The sequence below is a fragment of the Rattus norvegicus genome, chromosome 9 (assembly GCF_021556685.1).
Source record: "Rattus norvegicus strain SHRSP/BbbUtx chromosome 9, alternate assembly SHRSP_T2T, whole genome shotgun sequence".
Lineage (NCBI taxonomy): Eukaryota > Metazoa > Chordata > Mammalia > Rodentia > Muridae > Rattus > Rattus norvegicus.
Genome location: NC_141542.1, coordinates 83,307,172 through 83,334,705, shown reverse-complemented (window position 1 = coordinate 83,334,705; position 27,534 = coordinate 83,307,172). Strand labels below are relative to the sequence as shown.

Genomic DNA, 27,534 nt, shown 5'->3' with positions numbered 1-27,534 from the left:
GAACTTGATGGGTATGGAGTTGAAGCTATGACACACTTCTAGGTCCTAATACATCTAGGACGGCTCAGAAAAGGAGGCAAGAAATCAGAATAATCCCTGAAATAAATAAAGGATTTTGTTGTAGCTTACCAAGGTCTCAATGTTAATGAGAATCTGAGGCATCTAACTGATGATGTGTAGAATACAAAATAAAACAGAATGTTTGTGTTCATTCCAGAGTGCTTCCTGGAGCTGGGCATTGCAGGAAGGACAGGGAACGGGGAACAAGACCACACTGTAGACTGCAGATTTTCTTCTCTTAAAGGCCACAGTCACACACCTGTCTACCTTTTGCATAATTTCTATTTCTCATTAAAGATGACAAAAACCCGGGGCTTCCTGGTTACATTTTTATTTATCCCAGATATTTCTTTTGAAAAAAAAAAAAAGCTGTAAATCCTGTCCACTTCTTTATTCATTCAGTGTAGGGGAGAGGAGATGCCTATCTAAAGGGCAAATGTACAAAGACAGTGAGCAAAGTTAAGCTTGGTTCCTCCCTCCCTCTGTGCCAACAGAGGAGGGTTGTTAAAAGGAGATGAAACTTTTGTATCCAACCAGAGCCAACTTCCTGGAACTGGGGTGACTCACTTCCTGTGTGAATCATTTGCTTCCCAGTGTGTGTCAAAATAAAACAGAAGATTCATGTCACTGTCCTTTGTGTCCTCAGAGGGGGCTTTCACAGATGGTTTAAATGCCTATTATGAAATTTTATCTGCTAACAGCTTGTAATTATGTAAGTGGAAAAAATACTTTTTAACAAGAGTAAACATCTTTGCCTCTGTACAGGATTCCAAATTTGGGGATTTCAAATTCAGGAAGATTTACAGTAATTTTCAGGACTGCTGCTATGATAGAATTTTCTAAATTTGGATTTTAGGAGATTGCTCATCAGAATGTTACAGAAAGATATGTCAAACACCAGCTTCCTTGCTCCGTTTCATTTCTTTCCGACACCTATGCATCCCAAGGGGCAGAACGGAAGGCCGTGGTTCTCTCACCTTCTGAAGGACTCCGGGGCATGAGCCACCACAGTGACACAGAGCTTGATGGCTTCACTGATGGAGAAGGTCAGGTCTTCACTTCCATAGCAGAAATCTGCAGAGACGCAGTGTGCGTGACTCCAGGAGAAGCAGCCAGTGTCACCACTAAAGTCCTTGTCTTTCCTGCTGCGTCCTTTGGTCTTTTATCTCCTAGTTTTTCATTTCTGAATTCTGCAAACTAAACTATACATTTCTTATCTGAGGACAACACAATTCTGCTTCCTGCATTCAAACAAGTGGCTCACAAATAAGGGAGGTTTTAACAATCTTACCTAGCAGAAGCCACTCAGGCACTTTAATTGCCTGAGGTAGAATGAAAAGCTCTATCTTTGAATTATATCGAATTCTGTACATTACATAACCACAAAGGGCTATTAGAGAAGCCTGTTTGTTTAGAACTGATGAAATTCAACTTTCGAGCAGGGGTCTGCTGAGAAAAGTTTTATTATGACTTTCAGAACAGAGGATTCCTTATTCTGTAGATTCTCAAGAAATTTAAGACAAGAAAATAATAAAAAAAGTCTACTCACTCAAAGTATAACATTGTTCTATTTCTTTTTGATTTAGTTGTATATACTATATAATAAGTTTAGTTATGCATAGTTATAATTGGTTATAGCTGTACATACATTTATTTGAATAATTTCAATAGGAAAAAGAATGCTTGGGGGGTGCATTTACCCAGTGACTTAAGGGGCTTCTCAGCTTTAACCAGCTCCAGAATGTCCAATATATCAGTGGTTTCTCCTTCCAGAGACTGTAGCAAGTCAAACAGGCACTGAGCAGACACACCTTTGCTGCTGGACCCAGTATTGGTAGCATCCTATATAAAAACAAAACACGAGAAACCACTTTCAGTCTATTGATAGCCACTTTAGTACTCATACAGCCAGCTGGAAATTCAAAATTTATAAGTGCAAATACATATACATATGATGACATATATCATATATTTATCACATTTTCTATATGCAATTCAACTCTGCATCTGACACTCTGCTGAGCAATTTGAGGGCTCTAGTAAATGCCATCAGTAAGTCACACCCATTTTAAGCTTCTTCCTTCCTGTTCATCCTGGAGTTTTGGAATATCCCTGCCTGCCTCTGCCCAAACACAAGTGATGCCTGGCTTTCTGATGTTGCCTTAAAAGTTCCCTTTGGTGGCTTTTCACTCATCACTCAAGTCTTACTCACCGGGAACTCCAGGAGAGGGGCCACACTGGCAAACAGCTGGAGCACGAAGGGCTTCCGGTGTAGAATGTAGAACTGGTGGCAGGCAAATTCGATGGCTCGGCGCAGCTGGGGGTTGCTTTCGTAGTCTGAGTATACCTACCAAGAAATAGCCCCATGGTTAGAAAATGCCTTCAGTGTGCCAGAGTGGTGTTTACTTATACCATAGCCATAGGAAACACAGAAAGGGGCTAATGTTTCCCGTTGGCAGAATGGAGTACAACATAGCATCAGCTTTCTTGAGATAACTGGATGATAGACATAAAATTCCTATAAACCACAAACATATTTTTCTGAAAATTTTCCCAGGAAGCTTATGACTAGACATTTACTAAAATGAACAAAGGAGACACAAGGTTTACCTAAAAATACCTGCTTCTGACTAGTTGTAATAGTGAAAAACTTGAAATAAGTTAATCATAAGTAGTAGCTTGTTAAGTGCATTATGGTACGTGTGTTGTGTAAATATACCACATTTTCAGTATCTCCCCGTCAGTTGATGGACACCTAGACTTCTTCCTGGCTGCTGTGAATAGACCAACACAGAACATGGACCAGCAGGCATCTCTGTAGTAGGCTGCAGCGTCCTTTGGTGCGTGGCCAAGAGGAGCACAGGGGAATCGTGTGGTAGACCCAAGTTTAGCTTAGCTCTTAGTCACCTTTACTCTGATTTCCAGGGGTGGCACCAGCTTATGCCTTTCACAGCACTGTGTAAGTGCTGCCTTTCCCCTACATCCTCGCCAGCATTGTCCTTATTTGTTCTAGGGGGTTTGTCTGTCTGTTTGAGAGCTTTGTCCATTCTCACTAGGGTAAAATAAAATCTCAAAACGATGGAAGTGTAGCTGTTGATGCTCTAAGGCTCAACAGCTGAATGAAATCCGCACGATGGTCCTGGTTACTTGACAAAAAGCTATCCATTTGAATATAGTACAATGTAGTTTTATTTTGATGCCTGTGTGTAGATATTCAGGAAATAGAAATGTTTTCTGGGAAGAAGGGTTGCAGGGGATCTGGATATTTTGTTTAAACTGTATTGTCTCAGTTTTACAGTGAGTTTAATTATGTTGGGTAAAAAAAATGGTATTACTTAAAAATGAGGCAGACAGTCGTATGGTAAAAATAAGTTTCTTGCCATCACTGGATGAAGCAGATTGTATTTTGTACAAACGTACACTACTTTCATAATGGTCATTAAAATGATCCCCAAACAGGCAGCTTGAATTAGTCCCAGGTCCTGTCCAATTTATATTCAGTAGAACTAGGTGCACACTGGACATGAGAAACAGAAAATCTTGCTACACTCAACTCCTCCTATCCCTTGCACCTAAATTTCTGGCACTAGAAATTCCCATTCAAGCTGAGGTCATGACAGATGGCAGTCTGCCATCCAGCTGGCTCAAGGGCAGTGTAGAGTGTCCCTCACTGTCTACAGTACCTGCACTACCACAAGGCTTGGTAAAAACACACTGCCGGGCCCTCGCACAGAGTTTCTTATTTCTCAGGTCTGATGGGGCCCCGGAGAGTGAATTACTAGTTGTTGAGGATTCCGAGGCTGCTGATGGCACAGGTTCTTGGAGTTACTATGCAATGCGACATGGGAAGTCTATCCCGAACTCTGGGGCAGTATCTCTGGATGGCACTGAATTGTGTGAGCTCTTGGAAAATCTATGTGGGGGTTTCACTGGGTGCCTTCTGTGGTAACAAAGGCAATAACTTTGGGATGGAAAGGATTCTTTACAGATAGTGTTGGCCTGCTTGGTCTGAGCAGGGCTGGGTTACTTTCGTGGCTGGTATAGGAGACTCCAGGCACCTGCAGCATGGTGGGGAGAATCCACTGGTAGCCACTGAGAGAGAATAGGTGGTTGAAGTGGACAGCTGTGTTGATGACAGTGGCGGCGTACTGCCTGAGTAGGGCGCTGTCTTCTGGGTGGAGAATCAGAGCCCCATTGAACACATTGAGAAAAAGCATGATTTCGTCTCCCCAGGGAAACTCGCTTGGCATGCCCAGGAACATCTCCTCCAGGAGCTGGATCCACAAGCTTTTCTGAAGCGTGTCAAGGCCAAACAGTTCCTTCCCAGCTGTGAGAACACAAACAGCAGAGACAAAATTAGCCCCACACCAGCCCTGTCAGCATAAGCCCACGATCAACCGCCAGGGCACAGCTATTTCCCATTTATTCGTTTATTCCCACTCCAGAAGAAGTGGGAAAAGGTTTCCCAGCACAACACTGCTTGCATGGACACACTTCCTCCATTTCTAAGGGTCTGCACACACTTCTTTGATTGCACTCTAGGCAAGTCAGGACAGGCATTTGCAGTGTTTTGCTGCTAAATAAACTGCATTGCTGAAAGAGATATTATTGCAGCTGGACAATAGTTAGGGCCGGAATCAATCAGTGCCTGGCTTTTCTTTTCTCATCACTGTTTAGACCAGAACTAACGATCTCTCTCTCTCTCTCTCTCTCTCTCTCTCTCTCTCTCTCTCTCTCCTCTCTCTCTCTCTCTCTCTCTCTCTCTCTCTCTCTCTCTCTCTGTCTCTCTCTCTGTCTCTCTGTCTCTCTCTCATCTTTCTTTCTTTCCTTCCTTCCTTTTAATTTTATTTTTTTTATTCACTTTACATCTGTATCCCAGTTTCACCCTTATAAATGCCACCCCCCCCCGTGACCCTACCACTTCTCTTTAGAGAAGGGAAGGCCCCCTTGGGTACCACCTCACCCTGGGGCATCTAGTCCCAGTAGGTGCATGCACATCCTCTCCCACTGAGGCCTAACCAGGCAAACAAAGTAGTGGGGAAGAGGATCCAATGGCAGGGAACAGAGACTAACACGGCCCCAGTTCAATTTGTTAGGGGCCCAGAACTCTTTATTAGGAACTCCGAAGTACATCAAGGTAATTGAAGTTGCTTGTCCCAAATCAGTGATGTATGTGAGGTTCTCATCTGGGTCTCTTGCTATTTCTTTGACTCTATCACACTTCAGGTATAAGTTACACTAAAATACAAAGAATGTAAATGGGCGTATCCAGTGAGTTTTGCAATAGTATATTGCTGAACCCTGTATGGCCTTAGTGGAGATAGAGTAGCACGGCTCCTGCCCCTGAGACAGGATGTGAGCTTTCATGAGTGTGGATGGCTGCTGTGGGTATAAGGCTTGTTTGTGTAATAACGTAGAAATTTTCTGAAACCAGTGGAGGCCTTTTTCCTTTTGAGGAATGTCTTCCCTGTTAATGTTAATGACTTGATGAAGGTTAGAAACAGTAGGAGTCTAGCAGCTGAAGGTGTAGCTAAGTCTCAGCAAAATAGTGACCTCAGGGCAGACTGTAAGGCTGTGGGAAAGAACTGTAAAACATGAGTTTAAAAATATAATTTCTCAAAAAAATATATAATTTCTCAATTATACAAAAATATAAGGATGCAAATAAATTATGGAGGGATTTGTGAATCTATGGAACAAGGCAGCTACACTACGAGTCAGCTGGTAGGAAAGAGGCAAAGGCAGGCAGATTCCTGAGCTCAAGGTCAGCCTGGAACAGCAAGTCCAGGCCCAGGTGTGGTAGAAAGGTCAGGGTCCCACCCAGCTACTTTATCAACTGTGCTTAACAAAGGCAAGCAGTCTTTTCCCTTGTTAAAGGAAAATGTGTGTTTGCTGATTCCTAAGAATTAAGGGGCTGATTCATAGGATAATCAAAAGGAATGTTGGTGAAATAATGTACCTATTTTCTGGAACCAGTACTAGCAGTGAAGTAAATGACTGATATGTAAATGAAAACCTGGGCTTTCAGTCTGCATGAGATGAGCTGGTGGAGCACTATATCAGTTCTTCTTTAGAATGTTCTCTGGAGAGAGATGAGCTGTCTGCAGATCTCTGGAGAGTGAAAACAGCTCTTTAAGATTTTTTTTCTAACGGATTTCTGACTTGGTCAGAAAAATCCAAGAATTTTTGCAGCAGCTTTTCTGATTTTAGTCAGAAAAGCCGTGAGCTATCCAGATAGATAGATTTTACAACTTTTACTAGGAGAGCTGTCTCAACCAGAGAGTATTTAGAATAGCTAGGAAAAGCTATCTAGAGAAGAGCAGAACACACACACACACACACACACCACAGATACACATCATACAGACACACAGACTCACCACACAGACACATAGACACACAGACACCCAACCCAGGGGGCGGAGAGGAGTGAGGAGAGAGAGAGAGAGAGAGAGAGAGAGAGAGAGAGAGAGAGAGAGAGAGAGAGAGAGAGAGAGAGAGAGAAAACGGTCGGAAAAGCCATCTCAGCAGAATCTAGGCCACCAACTTGGACCCACAATTTGACTTTGAGTCATTTGTTTTTGCCTCTCACAGACACGCCTACTCTCAGAAGCCTCTCCAATCCGATGCTGGTCGTTGGCAGTGCATACTCAGGTACACAAAATCCAAGGACTAATTTTTGTCCTTTCCTAAAGTTACCTCATGCCTTCTGCCAACAGTTCCTTTACCTCTTCCTAACCCAGAGGCAACTATTGTTCTCACTTGTGTCATGCAGGATTAAAGGAAGCCAACTTCCTTTAATCTTCTTATGCACTCCATCTGAGTCTCAATACAACCTCCAGCAGACTCAGAGAAATACTCAGGTTTGAGATCCACTGGGGTCCGTCGTGAGATCAAACCCAGAGCAATGGCTTCTTTCCCTGTAGTACCTTGTGGGTCACTGAAGAGAGAAAACTCAGCATCTATTGCACTCCGAGGGAAGGAGGGCAGCCGAAGAAGGTCCTCCTGGAGCATGGAGACATGTGACTGCTTGTGGGCTGTGGGGATCTTCTGAGTTAGGGAGATGAGGAACAAAACGCGCCCTACTTCCTCCAGCTTCCGGGTGAACACCTGGCAGGAGCAAAGAGCGGAATTAGGAAGTTGGAAAGAGTGGAGTCACTGAAGATCTTCAGTAACAAACATGATAAAATGAAACAGGGAGGGATGGAAAGAGGAAGGAATGTTTTTTACCAGGAAGAACAGTGTTTAATGAACTCTCAGTCCCTGATGCTGTCTGAGCTCAGGGATGCTATGGCCTAGAGAAGCACAAGGAAGGGATTGTCAAGAGAGTTCAGAACAACACAGTGTCCCATTTGTGTGGGCATCCTAACACAGAAACCTTTCTCTAATGGGAGCTGGCAGTCAGTTACAATGGCTGTTCCACAGATCCCTTAAGCTGTTCCCTGGTGGTTCTGGGTTTTTCTTTTTTAACCAAAGACAAAGTAGAATCTAGGAATACATTATTTATATGAAAGCTGATGGCTCCTAGAAAACTCGTTTGTTCCAGAGTTTGGAAGGCATGTTTCTGGGCTCTTTGTCTCTTCTTTCTTTTCTCTTGATAATCACTGGGCCAAGAGCTAGGATTAGGAAGTTCCTGAGTCAGGAACAGTTGTTGAAGAAAATTATGCTTTTGCCAGACCTTAAGTTTCCATGTCTTCATCTCCACAGGGAACTTAGATATCTCAAGATTCCAGCCCAGAGTAGAGAAAGTAAAAAGTGCCCTGTTTATGGCACTTTTTGAAGGTGATTTAAACATGGTAATCACAAACACATGCCTATGAAGTAGCATTGTTTACCATGTTTTTTGACTATGTTGCTGACAAAAATGAAGCCTGAGGTCACTCTGGTGAGGTGGTCTTTGGCACTGTTCATGGTGAAGACCTTTCAGTTTTAACCCAACACCTTTCTCTTGGCCATAGACACAGCATCTTTCTTTTAAAAGCAATTTAGGCAGTTAATGGTAGCCATCTTAAAAAATTTATTTTTGTGTTCTAAACTTGGCCATCCTTATTTATCTCATGAACAATATTTTAATGTGAAAGTAGCATCTTTGATGCGTGCATAAAATTTTAATTGATCACTATCTTCAAATTCTTCTTTATATACTTTACTTAAAAATAAAGGTTAATAAAATATGTGAGCATTAAAATTATACTAAGGAAATGGTCAGTTTTGGAATGGTATATCGTCATGTTTTGCACACGGTTTGCTGAGTTTCCTAAGGTCAGAGTTTGATTTGAGATCAAGCATGTGAATGCTATTCTGCTTTTCAGTATTAGATGTAAGAACAACTGCTTGGCTGTGTCTCTTCCTGATTTAAAAAATGCCAGATTCTTAGCTCCCCAGGAGGGATGGAATCTAGATTGCTGGCTGTTAGTTCAGTGCTATTTTGAGGTAGCATAGCATGTTTTTCCTTATTTTCATCTGGGCTCCTTATTTTTACTGTGTCAGTAATGTATGAACTATACTATTTACACTTTGCATGCATATGGTACATGAGTGTAGACAAGTATGCCTTCCTCTACCACTCTTAATCTTACTTCTGAGATCAGCTGTCACCACACCTACAGTGCATGATTTCATTTAGGGTAGCTGGCCAGAGAGCCCTGAGGATCTACCGCCTTCCTCTCCTTTCCCCCAGGACTGGGATTACTGATACACACTCGTAACTTTTATGTGTGTTAGGGATTAGACATGTCCTTATGCTTGCACAGCAAGTATGTCACTCACTCAGCCATCTTCCCAGTCCCTAATTCTTTCCTTATTTGAGAGAAGGTCTCATGGAGTCCAGGCTGGCCTTGAAATTCCTATGTAGCTAAGAATGAGCTTGAACTCCAGATCTGTCTCCACCTCCCAGTCATATACCATTGTAAGTCACTTATGTATTTTTCAATAGCCAGTTAAGAAGTTAGAGTACTCCTATTCTATGTTTCATATTAACCCATGTGAGTTTGTCTGAGTACATTACACACCATGATCCAATGTAGAAAACTTGCAGTTTTGAGGGCACAATCTTTTAAGCAAGGTTTTTCATCATTCATTATCTGAGGAGAGGAGCACAATAGCACTGCAAACTCTCAAGGCTGATAGCGGGTTTACAATTACCCTCCCCCAAACATGACCCAGCACGAAGGCATGGTTAAACACCTGCTTCTGAATGAGCTCCTGCCCCTTTTCCGGATGCATATGTACGAGGTTCAGCTGTGGAGAGACGGACCTCCGGAAGGGATAAATATCTCGAACATAGGTCTGTGGTGGGTGACACACAGAGAGAAAAACCAGTTCAAAACTCGTTATTACTATTTTCATTTCTTCTTTATCCAAAACTCAGGTAGATAAAATACTCATTTATTTTCTAATGGTTTTTATTCTTGCTACCTCACACTCCTCATTTCCACAGAATCCTAAAAAGGCAAAGCTGCCTCCTCAGGAAAGCTCATTCTGCCCAGTTGGGCTACCCACTGTCGGCACTGTGTGCAAGGCCAGAAGATACATTACTTTGGTAGGGGGTTAATCTAAAGTGATGCTGGAGACCACCTGAGGTGTTATTTTCTACATTCGATCATGTTTAAAAGAAGAGAAAGAAAGTCAAGGTATAGCTAAAATTCCAAACAGGGATGCGGTTGCCATTGCTGTATAAATGTCATGGTCAGTCTTCACTCTCAACTTAAGGGACCAGCACTGAATGAAAAGATGAGAGTGAGTTGAACACAGACACTCTTGGTCTGCTTCCTGACTGTAAATACCACACAACTGATGGGCCTCCACTAGTCCTGTCACCATGCATTTCTGCCCTCAATGGACGGTATTCTCTCAACCATGAGCCAAAATAAACTTCCCTCTCTTAAGTTCCTTTCTATGTGGTATGTGGTACAGCAGAGAGAAAAGCTGCCAATACCATTCAAAAATATGAAGTATTCACCCATATCAACTGTGATGAGTAGCTAACTGCTTAAGCTGTATCTCCCTCAGGGATTACGACTACCCCAGCACGAGTACTGTTATCACTTTCCCTTTATAAATAAGGACACTCAGGGGTAGAAAAGTAAACTAATTGCTCCGAAGCCAAAGAGATCCAAGTGACCATGCTTATAACCTGAATCAGTGATGCTTTACCAATAGTAAGCTGCACTTGGAAAGGGTTGTGTAAGCCATGACACAGCACAGCTTGGACATCATGGCTGCAGACTTACCTTGTTGTAGTGGATGAGGTTCCACCGTTTATCCATGAGAAAATAATGTGTTGACTGGGACTCTGGGATGTTGAAAAACTCCAGACACTCCTAGAACAATAGCAACACATTTTATAAGAGTTTATCAAGAGTATATTACTTGGTATACAGTACGCTAGAAAGATACAAGGTAATTCTTATAGGGGCAAGAGAACCTATAGTGCTAAATTTACCTAAAAGTAAGAGTAAAGACTGGGACTGTAAATCATCCATTCTTACAGTGCCCAAAGTGGCACAGTTTTAATTCTGACCAAGTGTTAGTCTATGGAGGGACAGTGGCACCTACTGGGCATGTGGGATTAGGGAAACCATGCTTCGTAACAGCGTAAAGAATATTACAAACTATAATGCATCCACCGATCATTGTGAACTGGCTTCAGAGCTTTCCATGCAGAAAACTTGTATAATCAAACTGCTATGCTACTACTGATAAAAGAAACTGGTCAGGGAGGTCCTATGATTTATGTCACACTGGCTGTAGTGAAGCCATGGAGGAAACACATTGTCAGACTCTTGATATCCACCATTCAATGAAAGTATGCAAATGGGTGGTGTTAAGAGCTTGCTAGCTTCCAAGGACCTTGCATGTTCACTGGAGACCTCGAAGAAGTCTGAAACAGAAGTCATGGCCTGCACTCTTTCCTACTTACATTAGGATTCAGAACTGAGTTTCAGTTGTACCTAGTAAGGTAAGATTACTGGAGACTTGGACTCCAGATGAGTCAGGATTGGTATCCTACAGATTATTTTACATTCCAAGCCGTGCATGCAGGAGTAGTGAGTAACTAATTCTTTTGAGGAGGATTGTTAATCGTAACTCTTAGAAAATGCTCGTGCTTTTAAGGGATTTCTGTGTGTGCAAATGTATGTGTCTATGTGTCCGCATTTCTTGTGGTTTGTCTTTAATTCTTTTTTTCTTTTGTTTTGTCATAGTCTGCTTTGTTGTTTGTTTTAGATGCTTGTTTGCTTTGTAATAAGAGAAGAAAGAAAGGCTATAGATTTGGGTGGGTGAAGTGAGGAAGATCTGGGAGGAGGTGAAGGAGAGGAACCATGTTCAGAATATATTATATGAGAACATATTTTTATCTTTAATTTCAAGTTAAAAGTTCTGTTTTCAATTTTAAATAAGAAATTATATTTTCAATAAAAATAGAATGAAAAAGAGAATTCTTTCTTTGCCTACCTGATTTTTTCTATATATTTCCTGCATATAGATTCCACTTGGTATTATATCAGTTGATAGACTGAATTTACTTTGTGAGGAAAAACCATGGCACAGTAAATAAAGAAGATAGTAGCACCAACTACTCCTAAACCAGACTCTGCAGCTTTCGGAGGAATTGGGAATAACACGCAAAGCAGCACTGTTGTTGTTTGAGACAGAATTTTCCCAGTTTGGACTGCTTTAATGAAGAGTTAAAACGTCAGTTACAAGTGGGGGAACTTAAGTGTTCCATAGGAGAAGGGGCACTGGAGAGCGAAGAACTGGGTGTGTTCATTGAATACAGAAAATGCCACTTATTTTAATTCCAAAACATGTTTACCGTGGGGGCACAGGTATGCATTAAAATCATTTCTGTCAAAAATGGAGCAAAACTTTCCTACCTTCAGCAGGGCTTCGAATTGAGTGTCTTCGTGGACTGGCAGCTGTGTCGGGATATCACATTCATTCTGCCCATGAACTACCAAGGTTTTGGTACCTATTCAAAATACATATAACCATGAACGTAGTCTTTCGTGTAAGTTTATATTGAAGGCATAAAACATTAAAATTAACATAGTATCAATAAACTGATTTCCACTGTCATTGTTACCAGCTCCCCTTTCAACTTAGGTAGTTTGTTTTTGAAACAGGAAATAGGGTCTTATCTGGCTCAGGCTGACATAAAACTAGCTGTTGCCAAGCTTTTAGGAATGTGAGTTTAAGAATATGGCTTTTGATAATAAACAAAAGCCTATTGCTCTTTTGAATCCTCTACACAGCGTACAAATGCGCAGTAATCCACGGCACCTGTTGGATGGCTATCACAAGCCAGGCCTCTCAAGAAAGCATTTTATATACGGAAACTAATGCCTTCACCACAACTGTGTTTGTAATTGCATTTATAGATCAGTCACATGGAAAGGAAAGCACGAAAAATGCTTTTATTTTTCCCACAGCTAATTCCAATTATAAATCTAATGAAGGGCAATGCTGATTTTAACATGGGGCTTCTATGCTGCCAGAAACTGTGTTCTCTCCTCTGCATATAATATAGTCTTTCTCTTTATTTACATCCATGTTTCATCTTACATCTTTGTCCCACCCCCACCCCACCCACCACGGGGATAAAACCTTCATCTTAGGGACAAGCCTGCTGTGCTGCACAAAGAGGAACTAACTGTGTCTAGAGTTTATGCCACACATTGTATTCTTTTCTATGTCTCCCTTTTCCTGTTTTTTTCCCCCCTTTCTTCCAGCTTTTCATAAAGCCTCCTCTTATTGGGTTTACAAAGGCCCAGGGTCCTTGCCACACAAACAATGTCATTCAAATGGCAGTGCCAAAAAACTCACTCACAATGGCTTTCAGTTTAACGTGCCCTCTGCTACACACTTAAATAAATCTCTAACCTTGGCTACTCTTCAAGGCCTGATTCACAGGCACTCTGTTCCGATGTCTGCCTTTTCATCTCATAAGCTCTGACTTTTGAAGGGGCTATTGTATTTCTTCTGACTCTACTAAACAAAAATTCTTGAGGGCATTCAATGCCAGGGGCTGGAACTCTATTTCTCTTGTGAACGAGAAAGTCCCATGTCTTTTGACGGGGAGTGAACAAGTGTACACATGGATTCACCTGGCATGGAGGCAGTGACCAGCAGCTTCACTTCACACTGCTCCTTCTTCATCGTCTGCTTGAGATCCTTGAAGAAGAGCCCCTCCACATACCCGACCACCTCCCACAGGAAGGTCAGAGTGGCAGAGATCGCATCCATCCCCCACTCACACGGGGTCCTCACAAAGTACATGATGAGTCCCACCTGAAGCAGAAGACCAACAACCGCCGCGTCACATTCTTCCCCCACTCTCGTTCCCATTCTCTTGGCTTTTGCTTTTAAGATTAAATCATCCTAGTATTCACAGTCTCTGCCCACATGCTTCTGGAAAACTTCCAATGACACCAATCAAGAGAAGACACCACAGGAAAAGCTGACCAATCTGGTTCTCACTTATTTCCCCCCCCCACCCCCCCGGGCTAGCCAACAAACGGACACCGACAAAGAAGACCAAATCAGTCACAGACAAAATAAAGGGATCATAAATATTTCTTACAGGTCTAAATTTGTAGTGCGAGCTAAGTTTGTCAGGCTGCTAGAGATGCACATGCGTATGAATATTTCCCTCTTAACAGAAAGGGAGAAAACATCAACAAAGACGTTTGTTTGCTATCTGCCTGGATTGAGGGACAATTTCAGAGTAGTTAACATGCTCCGGCCCCTAAACTGCATGCAGATTCATTTGGAGTTTACGGAGAAGGATGTGAAGAAACATGTAAATCTTAGAGGGGTCAGAGAGAAGCTGTCCAGGCAAAATAAAGCATAAAGCGCTACTATGGAAGCCTACACTTACAACGTCTTTCTAGAGAGTATGCACGTATGTTTTAAAGCGCGAAGTAAAAAAAAAGGGGGTGGGGGTGGGGGTGGGGAGGCTAAAAACTGACCTAAAAATGTTGCCTAATGCTAAAAGGAGAACCAAGACGATAAATTTATCGAGGATCCACCACATGCCAAAGATTGTGCCAGGCAGGGTTTTCCCCACTCTAAAAGTGGAAACTTCTGCTGACCATCCTTCAATTATACTATTATTAGAAATTTATTGGAGGGGGATTTCCACATCTCTTTCTTCGTGTTCCTGATTCCTACCAGAAAATTCTGTCAGCTGCTGAGACTCACCAGGTAGTTGAACAGGATGTGTGACGTTTGAGCTGGGAAGTCTCCAATATTTAAGAGCAGTTTACGCAGCATGTACATTAGCTCATCCTGGAAGAAGAACAGACCCAGTCAGCAGCCATGCTATCAGAACCTGACTGCTTGAAACGTGAGGGCAATTTTCCTTCTGTTTGCCCATTTGTTAATGTCCACCACTTTAGCATGGCAGAGGAGAAATTAATTACCCATGAAAACTGATAGTACATGTGATTCTTACAGCAGGAATAACTTTCCTTTATGGATAATATATAAATATCACCAAACAGCAGGTGATTTTATTTTAAAATAAAACTTGGCACAGTGTCTATAGGTAAATCCTGTGAGGATTGTGTACTTGGTTGTATTTATGATGCTTGCCAGGTAGAACTGGAATGTGGAGATCTAATCTGAGCAACTAATCCACACACTAGGATAATTGCCTTTCCGAATTTAGTTACCTAGGTTTTCAATCAATGAGATAAAGGGGAGCAAAGGAAGATAAATAGAAATGTCTAACAGTTAACCTTGTTTCCCAGAAACCAAACTTAATCTTCTAGTGAAGATCATCACTATAGAGACCGGAGAAAAAGCATATTAATCATGTTTGTTTTCTTAAAGTCCATGAAACTAATTTGTCACCTTACAGGTAGTGTGGTAAATTAGCTTTCTGGGTGATGGGGACACTAACGTACTGAAATAACCCCACTTACATTCCAGGCTACCAAACAACTAGAATGCCACAGATGTGTCTAACCCTAAACATATAAAGCTGATTCAGTCTTTCTCTAAAGTACTGAAAATGTTTAAAGTCACTGGGCTACCAAGCAACATACCATGCACACTTGGAAAAATCAATTACTGGAGAAATCTGAACGAAATAGCAGAATTTTAATATTGTTTGCCGTAACTTAAAAGGCGTCTGTTGACTGCATCTCAGAGGACACCGACCGAGCAGGCAGCCCTGTAAAGTTCCTGGCTTGCTTTCAGCGGAGTGCACACTCACGGCTACTGAGAAGGAAGAACTCACTTGTCTATTGCTGATGGTCAGTTTTTCCAGAAAATGTCGAAGAACTGTTGATGGATCTTCAATGAGACAGTTCCACAAGACTTGCTGGGCCACAGCACTGACTTTAGAAGAGAAAAGAAATGGCCATAAGTCCTTTAACAAGAGAAAGTTTTCAAGCAATTTACTAAGCTTTGATGAGTTCTTTCTGCTTTCAAAGGTTTTCTGAAGTCGACGTTCTATTATGTGAGTCTCAGGGATCTAACTGCTGACCTGCCCGACAAGTGGTAACCAATGATTCAATAGGAGCATGGTGGTTATCAGGGAAACTGACCACTGTCTGATCAAGGCTGCTCCACAGGATGGATTTCATGGCTGGTATTGTACTTTGGTCAACAGCCTGTGACTAGGGAGAACATAGGCTGTGCTGGAAACCTTCTGGTGTTTTACTAAATGGTCATGTTGCCAAACTACCTTCTCAAGTTTATGTTTATATCCACAGACTTGTGCTGCTCTGAACCTTGGTCAGAGAAGCTCCTTTTGCTGGGAGAATTGCTTAAGACAGAGACTCATGATTGTTTCAAGTCCTGAGAATAAGTGGTTGCAAGGATTCAGCCATTCAAACCCCTGAGAACAAGCATTATAAATACAGTGGGTGTTCTGGATGAACCGCCTCCCATCCAAGCCTCAGGAAACGTGAAAGAGTGCTAGGAAAACATCAGGATCCAGCAGAGAGAATTACAGTAAAATGCTTTCTTCTGAATATGACATAGCAGGTGCAGAATCAAATCACAGCAGATGTTGCCTGCATAAGACTAAGGCATCGAAACTCCAGTAAGGATGGGAAGGACTCCTGAGTTCACATTAGAGGATAGACCCAAACCACTTGCATGTGGTCAGCAGTAAGTAGATGAAAAGGGCGATTAATAATGACAACAATCAAAAGAGAGAACATCAAGGCTAAGGGGAGGACTCGGCAGTTAAAAAGATCACCAGAGGCAGAGGAAGGGAGAGACCTGGGAGGGAGAGAGGAGGGGCCGGGGAAAAAAGGGGCAGGATCAGGTGTGGGAGGAGACAGGAAGAAGTATAGAGAGAGGGTCAGGAAATTGAACAGAGGTGTGTAGCAGCGGGGGATGGGTAACTGTGGGTAACCACTAGAAAGTCCCAGATGCCAGGAAAGAAAGAGATTCCCAGGATTCAAAGTTAGCCGAAATACTCAACAGAGGAGAAATAGAACCTTTGGGATCATACCATAGTGAATAGGCATGGCCCAGGCTGAGGAATGGGGCCACCCACCCATATAAAAATTTTTAACTCAGAATGGTTTCTATCTAAAGAAAATGCTGGGACAAAGAATGGAGCAGAGACTGAAGGAAAGGCCATCCAGAGACTACCCCATCTGGGGATCCATCCTACACACAAACACCAAACCCAGACACTACTGTATATGCCAAGAAGTGCTTGCTGACAGGAGCCTGATATAGATGTCTTCTGAGAGGCTCTGCCAGAACCTGACAAATGCAGAGTCAGAGGCTCACAGCCAACCATTGGACTGAGCATGGGGGTCCCCAAGGGAAGAGTTAGAGAAAAGACTGAAGGAGCTGAAGGGGTTTGCAACCCCATAGGAAGAACAATATCAACTAACCAGAGCCTCTAGAACTCCCAGGGACTAAACCACCAACCAAAGAGTTCACACTGCTCCAGCTGCATATGTAGCAGAGGATGGCCTTATCTGGCATCAATGGAAGGGGAGGCCCTTGGTCCTGTGGAGGCTTGATGCCCCACCTTAGGGGGATGTTAGGGCAGTGAGGTGGGAGTGGGTAGGTAAGGGAACATCCTCATAGAGGCAGGGGGAAGGGGTATGGGATAGGGAATTTGCAGAGGGGAAAGCAGGAAGGGAGACAAGATTTGAAATGTAAATAAATAAAATGACCAAAGGGGGGGGGGAGAGGACTGGTTCTGTTCAAGAGGACTTGAGTTCAATTCCCAGCACTCCCATGGTGACTCACAAATGTATCTCCAGTTCTAAGGTATCTTATGCCCTCTTTTGGTCTCCAAAGGTACCAGGCACACATGTGGTATACAGACAAATAAAACACCATACACATAAAAAGAATTAAAAACTAAAAAGAAAAGAAAAGAAGGAAAGGAAAGGAAAGGAAGGAAAGGAAGGAAAGGAAGGAAGGAAGGAAGGAAGGAAGAAAGAAAGAAAGAAAGAAAGAAAGAAAGAAAGAAAGAAAATATCAAGTTGTGTAAGGGTCTGTTGGTCCCAGAGTGAGTTTGAGGGAAGCAGAGAGAAGGGTACATATGATTAAAATTGTGTACATGTATGAGAATTTCAAAGAATTAATGACAGTATTGTTTTTTAAGGAGTGAAATACAATAAAGCTCACTTGCTTACGATAGAACAAAAATGTCTTCTGAACACTTTTTGTATTGCGAAGTGAAAAGTTGTTGCTTTTAATTGAATAGTTTCCTATATAAGGAGAGGAAAACAGGAGTTTCCTGTATAAGGAGCTGGTTTGTCTTTAGGTATTGGTGTTATTCTGCAAGCAATGTCTTTGTAAGAAAGAGGGTCTACTTGTCCTTGACTTGGAGACCAACCTAACGCTGGCAATGTAATTTTATTTTAAAAGTTAAAGCCAAAATCCATTGCTTTTGGTATAAATTCTGCTTTAAAATTTACTTTTTATTTGAGCAATTTTCAGATTTATTTTATTATATGTATATGAATGTTTTGCTGCGTGTGTGTGTGTGCACCACATATGTGCCTGGTGCCTGTAAAGATTATATCAGAAGAGGCTGTTGGACTCCTTGGAACTAGTTACAGAAAGTTGTGATCGCCCATGTTAGAGCTGGGAATCAAACCAATGCTCTTAACTGCCGAGCTCTCTCTCCAACCTCTTTAGAAAAATTTAAGCAATTATTTAGGTTTTAAAATATGCCTTAGTTTAAAATTCAAATGAACTAGAGGTGAACTTTTATTATCCAGATACTTTAAATAGTATCCATTTCAGAGAGGTAAAGTGGTTGAGGTGGCAGTAACTAGGTTCCTGGGAATAAATATCTGATCCTACTCATAAGTGCTCCTTCATTATGACACAGGTCAGGCTAAGCTTCCCTGGATCCCTTGAGGAAGGAAGCAGAGGAGTGGAGGTCAGCACATGCGCAGTGGTCACAGTTCTGCTGGCTTCCAAGCTTAGAGTTCAGAACGCAGCACACACTTATCATTTAGCCTGTGTTTTGAATAAAAAAAGACCCTATTATTGTTTCAGAAATTAGCCATTTAATTAAAATCAAGAGCTATACAAATGAATGCCATGAATAAGAAATATATAAAAGTAACCTTTAGTTTTGAAGCATATGTCAAAATAATTAAAATGTGTGTGTGTGTATGTGAATGTGTGAATGTGTATGTGTATGTTCATGCATGTGTGTATGTGTGTACATGTTTATGTTTGTTGTGCTCAAATAGACAAGGCAAAGGTTCTACAACTGAGCTCTACATACAATCCAGAGATGAGGTGTCCATGTTAAAACTAATTACTAAAATATAGTAAGACTTATAAGACTTAAATAGAAATCTCACTGCTTCAGTAAGGCAATGTGGAAATAAAGAAAAATATTGAAGAGAAAGAAAATCTGTTAGGTTCATCAATATAGAAAGAGTTACTAACTGGGTTCTGTTTTCCATATTTATACAAATCATACATACATACATACATACATACATACATACATACACATATATCTCAGAAACATGAACTAATGTTTTTAACTCAATGCAGAACACTAAGTCAATTTTCTCAACTATGATTTCCAAAGCATTGAGAATACTATCAGACAGGGCAACAAGATTAATTGTTCTCCTGTGCTTGAGCATCCAAATTATTTTCAAATATTCATTATCATATATGATATACGATACACAGTGTCATTTACAAATGTTTATACTAACAAACCAACTCCATGCCAAAGGTATTTATAGTTTTCAGCCTTTTTATTCATATTGTGAAACAACACTTCAATGCTTGTCCCAGATTCATGCTTTGTTAGGGAGGTGTTAGCATGACAATTCTTATCGTTTCTTCGCTAACCATCGCTAGTTAATTTAAAATAGGTTCTGCAGTTTTGTAAACAAAATGTAAGAAAGTATTGTTTTATGTAACAGTGTTATTCATGTCTGTTGTCAGCCCAAAGACTGCTTAGATATTTTGCTCCTTTGGGGGATGGGATTAAAAATATGCTATTGAATCTTAATATTAAAACTCTTGTTCTCTTTCTAGAAGTATACATGCTAATAACTGGAAGAATTGTAACCTTAGCTGAATCTGGTTGCACAGGCCTGCAATTCCAGCTACTTGCTGAGGGGGTGCTGAGAAGGGATGATTGCAAGTTCGAGTCAAGCCTTAGCTATAAGTGAGTTCAAAGCAAGCCTGGGAAGCTTCATGAGATTTGATTTAAAAAAATTAAGTAAGAAGAGGATTGGAGATAGAGCTCAGTGGATGAACTCTTGGTTATCATGTGCACAACTTGGGTCCAGTTCCTAGTTAAGCATAAAAAAGACAAAGAAAGAAAGAAACACAAAAAGAGATGTCCAATGTAAATATATCATTTTATTCCTAGTTTATCCTTTCTGCTGCAAAATTCTCTTTACTGGCATATCTGGGGAGGTAATCAAGTAGGAATGAAGGTTTAGCACTAGTGAATTGATAGTTAAGGTTTCTGAGTTGGGCAAAATCACTATTGACTTGTTGATAGTCAAATAAGTACTGTTATATTTTTCTGGTAATAAAAAAATTTTCATGGACCTAGCTACTGATTTTAAAGAAATTTCTTAGTAAAGTAATAAAAAGAAGCAAGAGAAGGAGGCAGAGAGAGTGATAGGATTAGTATATTATGTTAAAAATCTGTAATTATAACATATACTGTGAACAACCCAGCATATGGTCAGCAGTATGTATGTTCAGGAGAAAACTCTTGTTTCCATCAGACGAGCAGCATAAGAATAGAACAGTTTGACTGGCCAGATGATACCTGCCACGCCATCTTCCCGCACCTCGCCATCCTCCATTAAATGAACAATGGGAAGAACTGCCGCACAGATGCATGCTGGGAACACTGCCTGCGGAGGCTGAGGCACATGGTGGTTTGGCGTGTGTTCAGTGGCGTGTTCCTCATCTGGAAAGAGAGACAAAATCTAATGCAATAACGATTTGCAGTTCAAATTCTATTTTGCAATACAGTCTATAATGGTGGTAAAATACAAATACACGTGACTATAAAGATAGTGCTTCCCCCATTATAAAACAACCAAATTAAACATCTTCCCAAGCACGGTCCTTAGCCTGTGTTGTAGTGAAAGAGATGCACAGTCAATTGAAATAGGAAGTAAGGTCTTAATATGAAATCAGAGAAAATAAAATTGTAAATGAGGCCTAAGGCATTTTTCACAGATGCCACATGTCATGAACATGTGTGAGAGATTTATAAGCATGAACATTGAGTAGCATAAAGCATGTGAATTTAGGATAAAAATGATGCAACCCAGTCATATTATTGCCATTATCTGATAAGTCAATAAATACTAAAATTGAAAATCTCTTCAAATAGAATAAAGGGCCATGCAGTAATAAAAGTCAAGAGTGATACTAAAGTTACCTAACAGTATATTAACATAAAAATAAACTCACTTTTATTAATGATACAAAATGAACACTTTTTATAAAATATTAAGACTGATGGGTCTTTGAGTGTCCTATCCTAAGTTCTGTGACTATTTCAGATTTTAGATGGGTCCTGTGGAGGGCTGGAAGGTAAAGGCTTCATTCAGTTCTTGTCAACCCTACTATCTTATCAAATGCATATGGGGTATTGAAATGATAGATGGATGGTAGATACCTGTTAGACATCTTTATCCACTTTCAATAAAAATGTATGAGATGCTCAAAGATATAAGAAAATAGTGTTCATATTCAGGAACAAAGACGATCAACGGGAACTCTCCCTGGCGTGCTCAGGTGTGACGGTGCGTGTTAGGCAAGAGTTTTAAAGGGACCATTATGAATATTCTGTCCTTTCATACATTTCATATAAATGAAAAGTATATAATAGAAAATAAATATTACAAACTATCTCATATGACATTTCTGTCATTTAATAAGGCAGACATAGATCTTAGTTTATTTAAATTGCATTAAGTAAAAATGTATTAAAATTTCCAAACAAGTGGCAGAATTAGTAGAATGGGGAAAAGCATGAATAAGCAAACTAGCTAAAACACAATCTATGTATAAGAATCATAACATTGCCTGGGATGGGGGAGACTCCCAGGAGTCAGTTTGACAGTAATCACTGGAGATTATATAATTTTTCATAAGAGAGCAGCTGAGCAGAGTTCACAAGGAAATCACAGCCTTGAACATCATTGTAAACCAGACAGACCCAAATGTCAGAAGAAAGAAACCGTGCTACTCCGCAGAGAGCAGAGTAAGCGGTAAGGAGGCCACAGTAGGTTTAAAGGGCTAACTCACACAAGGTATGCTTTCTCATTCCACTGCGAGGAAATCAGGTGTCAGCAACAGGAGGAAATTTGGGGAAGTCACAAATATGTGGTAATTGTGTTGACTCTAAATAACCAGTCAAATAATAATTCCCCAAAGTTGTGAAAAGGACTCTGTTACATATGAAAATGAAAAAAGACATGTATCTGTATCCATTTTTGGCAGTCAACATGAGCAGTGTTCAAATGGCAATTTAAACCTGTGTGTACACCCAGCTGTGTATTTTCTCTGATTCTGAAAGTAGAGGATGACATCACAAGAAATGAACACTGTGGACCTATATCCCTTCTGAACACGGAAGTGAAAATCCTCAATGAAGTACTGTTGAACGGGATCTAGAACCGTGTAAAAGAAGGCATTTCTGATCTTAGAGTACGTTTTAGAGCAAGGTAGTCATCAAGAACAGTACAGTGGTAGTGGGACACACCTTCAGCACTGACTGCTGAACGTACGGACCAGACTGACCCTCTGCGGAAGGAATAATTCCTGTGCGAGGTGCTGGAGGTGCAGGATGGACTCACGGACAGCCGTCGGGATGTCAGATTGGCGACTTCTTCTACTAGCAAACAGAACAGGGAATGTAAATTTTGGTTTTCATAACCCAGATTTATCATCACCCCCAAAGTAAACTTGTGCTTATATCAAGTATTGCTACTTGCAGAACATAACGTTTTCCCACCTTACTGCACACTTAGAAAACAAAACGAGAACTTCTAGGGAAAGCAAAAATTCTTTCTAAACTTTCCCACAAAACCAGAACAGAGAATCAATGAACTTAGAGTGGTTGATGAATCAATATTTGGTAACCGGCAGAAAGCTATCTACACTGGTGATGGTTAAAAGCAATGGATGGACTACCTCAAGTAAGACTCAGTACACTTGCTGTCTGATGCACTGTGGATTCAGCTTTCCTGAACCACAACCAATGCTTGCTCTGTTACCAGACTGATTTGTTCAAGGTTGCTACTGTTCTCTAGATATAGGACAATTCTAAACTTTAGAACACGGCATCTCTTCTTTCCTTGTAAGGGAGAGATAGAGGAGAGCATGTCACATGGTAACATCCTTGTTTATCTAAAAGTAGTCCCTTCCCTGTGGCATAATCCCTCACGAAGTCTATGCTAGCTATGAAGGCACCTTCTTCCTCAGGCTCTGAGTTGGGTGTGCAGGTAGGCTCATAGCAAGCCTCCTGGGTGATGGGGATGGCGGTGATGAGGCTCGCCTCCCGACCAAGGCGTTTCTTTTCTTCCTCCTGCTGCAAGTTCTTTAAGATGTGCTCTGCCCTCTGATGGGAGCGGGACACTGCCCGGGCAGAGAAGGATTTCTGTGGAGACACAAAAGCAAGTGCATGGTCAATCTTCTTGCAGGATCATAGGCACAAAGAGTAAACTAAAAATCACTTAAAGGTGGGAGTTTTCCCTCAGGAAATATTAGGCTACCAGGACATGATTCATGAAAAAATATATGTATTAAAATTTTTATTAAATTTCTAAGTTGATGACTTTCCCCCCTCTGCTTTATTGTAAGTCTCAAGAATGTAACTTCTGGAAACGATGCTATTTTACATGTTCAGATGATAGTCACTGTTTCAACATGAAGAACAACTTTTGTTAAACAGGCTTTACATGAAGTATGTTCATCACACAGTGTTAATGAAATAGACAGAACTTGCAAGGGAAAAAGAAAGAGATGTGACTCTGAAATAAGTTACATGCTTTACCACATTTTATCAATCAACTATTAAGCACAAGGGAAAGAAGATTTATCAGTAAGTACAGCATCACACTGGGAATATTTCGTAGGAGAATGTTATTGGATGGAAAGGAGGACTTTGGAAAGTATTACACAAGTTGAATGTAGAATATGAAGGGAAGAATATCAAAACCAATCTACTGTTTCACAGACAAAAGATAAAGACAAGGATCAGAAGACTCCTCCCAAGCAGTGGGTCCATCACATATGCCTTCCTTAATTGTGATGCTTTTGCTTTATTTTGAGTCAAAACCCCATTATTCTTAATTTAGAGGTATATTATTAAATGGTGATAACGGTGTAGTTTTGATGAATCATCCATTTCAAAAGGCACATGTTATGTTTTTCCTGTAAATTAACTTAGCTGTCTCTGAGCTATGTTACCTGTAGCAGAGATGCCTACAAGTGCTGTAACACCCAAGGTCTTGAGTAACAGCAGCAATGTTGATGTTGTGATAACAATCAGATGAGCAAATGAAAAGAAACAGAAACTTCTGTCTTCAGTTCTTACTCCTGTTGAACCCATGGATCTAACCACTGGGCAGCTCACACACTGCAGTTAAATTAATTTAACAACAAACAGAAGTAAAAATGTTCCCTTTGCCAGTGAACAAATGCCCATTTGTCTGACATTTTGACAATAAAACAACAACAGCAAAAACAACCAACAACAACAACAAACAAAACAAAAAAACAAAAAGAAACCAAAACAAAAAACAAAAAAAAAAAAACCAAAGTTTGATAGAAGCTAGTTTCTCCTATTTCCAAGACAGTGGGTCACTGCAGCTTTCTGTGTTATTATGCTCTCATGACAAGAATGGCCAAACGGTCTCATGCATCCCACACAGTGAAGAAATGGGAGAGAAAGGGCCTGTTACTCACAGACTGGTCTTCATTAATGGGGTCCTGTACACTCCCGCTGCACTGAGGGACCCACGGAGGGTCAAACATTGGGACAGATGGCATTCCAAGTACAGGTGAGGGCAGGGTGAAGTTTATACTGGGTGGCGGGATCTGTTAGTAGACAGCAGAAGAGTGAGGTGAGTAGGATGGAGTCAGCCCCAGGTAGAATTGGACAGTCAGCCTTAGTATGTTTCAAGGGCCTGAGTGGCGCTCTAGAGGAGTAAGAGGACAAGGCTGGGTTCTAAGAGTTCTCTGTTATGGCACACAGGACGATCCTCTTTGTGCCTCAGTTAACTCATCACGATGTGTTTTAACAAAAGGATCCTGAGTTGTGCTGATCACTCTACTCTACCCTAGACATCTGTATGTGTCTACACAACCAGACGCCTGAATGGTTAAAACCCAACCTTAGGTGGTGACCCTGAGGCTGCTACTGACTTGATTTCCCTGTTCTATATTCCTGTATATTTTAATTTGTTTACTCAAATATAATCTACTTATATATAAGTTAAGTTTACTGAGATAAATGGAGGGAAGAAGAATTCTTTGACTGCGCCCTGGGGGTCTGTGTTTTACGGATTGAAACAAGCCCTGGGTTGACTGTGCTGATGTGGTTCCCATGTAGATAGTGTCTCTCACCTTAAAGATCTGCTGCGCCCCCTCCTCCATCCGGGGCCAGACCTGATAGCGGAACCTCCAGAGCGTGTGGAACTTGAGGACCGCATTCAGCCTTTGGACAGTCTCCGCATGGTGGAACTCGGACATCAACATGTCCGACACAGCATCAGGGACTTTCACGGCACACAACAGGAACATGGCGGCTGAAAAGAGCCAACAGTTAATTCATCAGCTGCATATCTTAAGACGTTGTGTTGTTTCTGGGATTGGAGGGATAAGGACCTTCTACCTTCTTAGAACCACTCTAGAGGTGAGGGAGGTGGGCCACCAGCAGTCCAAAGCTAACGATCTTCCAGACAATAGACACTAACAGCAAATGATGTTTAACCGTGACATCTGGTAGCTGGTGCCAAAGCAGAGACAGTGTGAGATTTCAGCAGAGAACTCGTTCTAAGAAAAGCTTCCTTTGGCTCCCAGCAGAGCCATAGAAAGCAACCAAAACAAGCTACCCAGTGAAATGTGCTGTTTAGGAAATGGCGAGTCTCTTGACTAGTGATCACAGAATGGAGCAGAAAGACAGTCCTTAAAACAACCTCAGGTCTATCGGGATATGAAAAGCAAAGTCAGTGATGTAGATTCTCTTTAGAACATCTACCCTTTCCAGAGACTGAGCACCAAAAGTAGTTTCATGAATCAGAAAACTTAAAATCTTAAAACTTGGCAAAAGCTAAATATTAATAAGGGAAATCTGGGTGGTGGTTCAGTTATAAGGTTTGTGAATAATGAGAAATTAAATACCCCCGTAGCTCAGACAGAAAGGCCATTGGTGGGGAGAAAGGCATGATCTACATTCTCTCCCTCTTCCCTAGAGACTCAAACCGTGCTCAGTTGTATATGAATTGAGGTAGGGTCCAGGCTCTGACACTTCATTGCTGCATGATCTTGAACAAGCCTCTTAACCATGTAGCATCCATTTCTTCCCCAGAAAATGTTTGGGAAGGATGATGATGGGTACATGATAATTCCTGACTCCACATTTGCTCTTCCAGTAAGGTAAAATGATGCAAGGGGAAAGCGCTTGTTTCTTCTTGTGAGTCTGAGCCTCTCGGGGCTGCCTGAGCATCTTTCCAGCCTGGAAAGTGCTTTGTGAAATGGCAAGTGCACTGCAGTTGAGAGGTGCGTTCTGTTTTTCTCTAGCAAAGTGATATAAAGCAAGGCTATCTACCACATGCATTCTTAAGGTTTCGGTTTGATTTTATGCCTCTCTGACCCTGAGTGGGACAAACTTCCACGAGTTCCTTTAACTCTCTCTTGAGTTTGCTCATTTATACTGTGAGCTATTTGTGCTAGGCACACATCCATAAATCCTAAATGATGAGGAGGTCGAAGGTCAGCCTGAGCTTCACAGTAAAATCCTGACTCAAAACCAACAGCAATCAATAAAACCCCCAACAAAACAAAACAAAAAAACAAATTAAATTTTATTAATAAAATGTGATATAACTCTAAATAAATGCTAGATACCATGATCATTAGCTTTTGAAAAATCCTTTCAGCCTACTGGCTATATAAAATCCATTCTTCATTTTTAAATGTATTTCACTTGGTCTCAAATTTTAAGCATCACATTTATATTCTACATTATTGAAGAGTTCTACTTAGCAAAATAGTTTTTTTCTTTGTAATAGTCATAAGCTGCCAGCAAACCCAATAGTGTGTGCATGTGAGTTTTAAACAGCAATTCTTTCCTCTTAGTATCTGCATAAAAATCTCCTTTGCTTTTATGGCTCCCAGTGTTGAAACGTCTATCATCCTGAGATAAAATTGAAGGTGCCCTTTTCTCTGCCCTTCAACACTAGTCACTAAAGCCACAGGAGCTAGGCCCCACATAGAGTTCCTTTACCTGCTGCCCCAGCCATGTGCTCATCCATACTGAGAAGCAGCTCCCAGGCAGCCGGCTGGATGTCTCCATACATCTCCTCTGTCAGAATTGGAGCTGCCTTGATGAGCAGAGACAAGGGAGCTGGTGACAAACTCATCACCTGGGGGAGAGATGCAAATCATGGTTCAAAATCTTTTAAGACAACAATTACCTTTCGAAACTCAAGAACTACCTCACTTCTTTGATTCCCCTGGGAGACCTTAAAATATTTCTTAAAACAGGAGTGGATTTATGTGACATCGCATGCAGATCTTATATTTTATTAGTTGATGCAAGTCAGAAATAATGATCTTGTAATATTTTCACCACAAAAACGATTTTATAATTACTCCAATGAAGTTAACCATGGGGTATGGTTAATTATTTTCTCTACAGAAAACAGTCAACAATCATGGATCTGGCCTCAAAGTTCTGGTAGATTTTTAAAGTTTTCTTTCTCTGTGTTAGCAGATTGCCACTGAAAACCACATGGCATG

General features: G+C 41.1%; 1 protein-coding gene across 13 annotated transcripts in view; it reads right to left on the bottom strand.

Annotated features, from left to right (window-relative positions):
• The window catches only part of Unc80 (unc-80 subunit of NALCN channel complex), a 179,283-nt gene that overhangs the window by 40,170 nt on the left and 111,579 nt on the right, over positions 1-27,534 (bottom strand). For 9 of the 13 annotated variants that reach the window (XM_087569006.1, XM_087569011.1, XM_087569012.1 and 6 more), the window contains 17 exons: positions 27,020-27,158; positions 25,138-25,319; positions 24,478-24,609; positions 22,981-23,167; positions 22,271-22,402; positions 20,318-20,461; positions 15,305-15,405; positions 14,263-14,349; positions 13,167-13,350; positions 11,937-12,031; positions 10,293-10,382; positions 9,247-9,348; positions 6,990-7,170; positions 4,119-4,387; positions 2,273-2,407; positions 1,761-1,902; positions 1,038-1,134 (listed from right to left, as the gene is read on the bottom strand). In XM_087569006.1, the coding sequence (XP_087425132.1) occupies positions 1,038-1,134; positions 1,761-1,902; positions 2,273-2,407; positions 4,119-4,387; positions 6,990-7,170; positions 9,247-9,348; positions 10,293-10,382; positions 11,937-12,031; positions 13,167-13,350; positions 14,263-14,349; positions 15,305-15,405; positions 20,318-20,461; positions 22,271-22,402; positions 22,981-23,167; positions 24,478-24,609; positions 25,138-25,319; positions 27,020-27,158 (2,399 nt within the window). The remainder of the gene's footprint in view (positions 1-1,037; positions 1,135-1,760; positions 1,903-2,272; positions 2,408-4,118; positions 4,388-6,989; positions 7,171-9,246; positions 9,349-10,292; positions 10,383-11,936; positions 12,032-13,166; positions 13,351-14,262; positions 14,350-15,304; positions 15,406-20,317; positions 20,462-22,270; positions 22,403-22,980; positions 23,168-24,477; positions 24,610-25,137; positions 25,320-27,019; positions 27,159-27,534) is intronic. The other 4 variants (XM_087569007.1, XM_087569015.1, XM_087569009.1 and 1 more) reach the window with 1 other exon arrangement.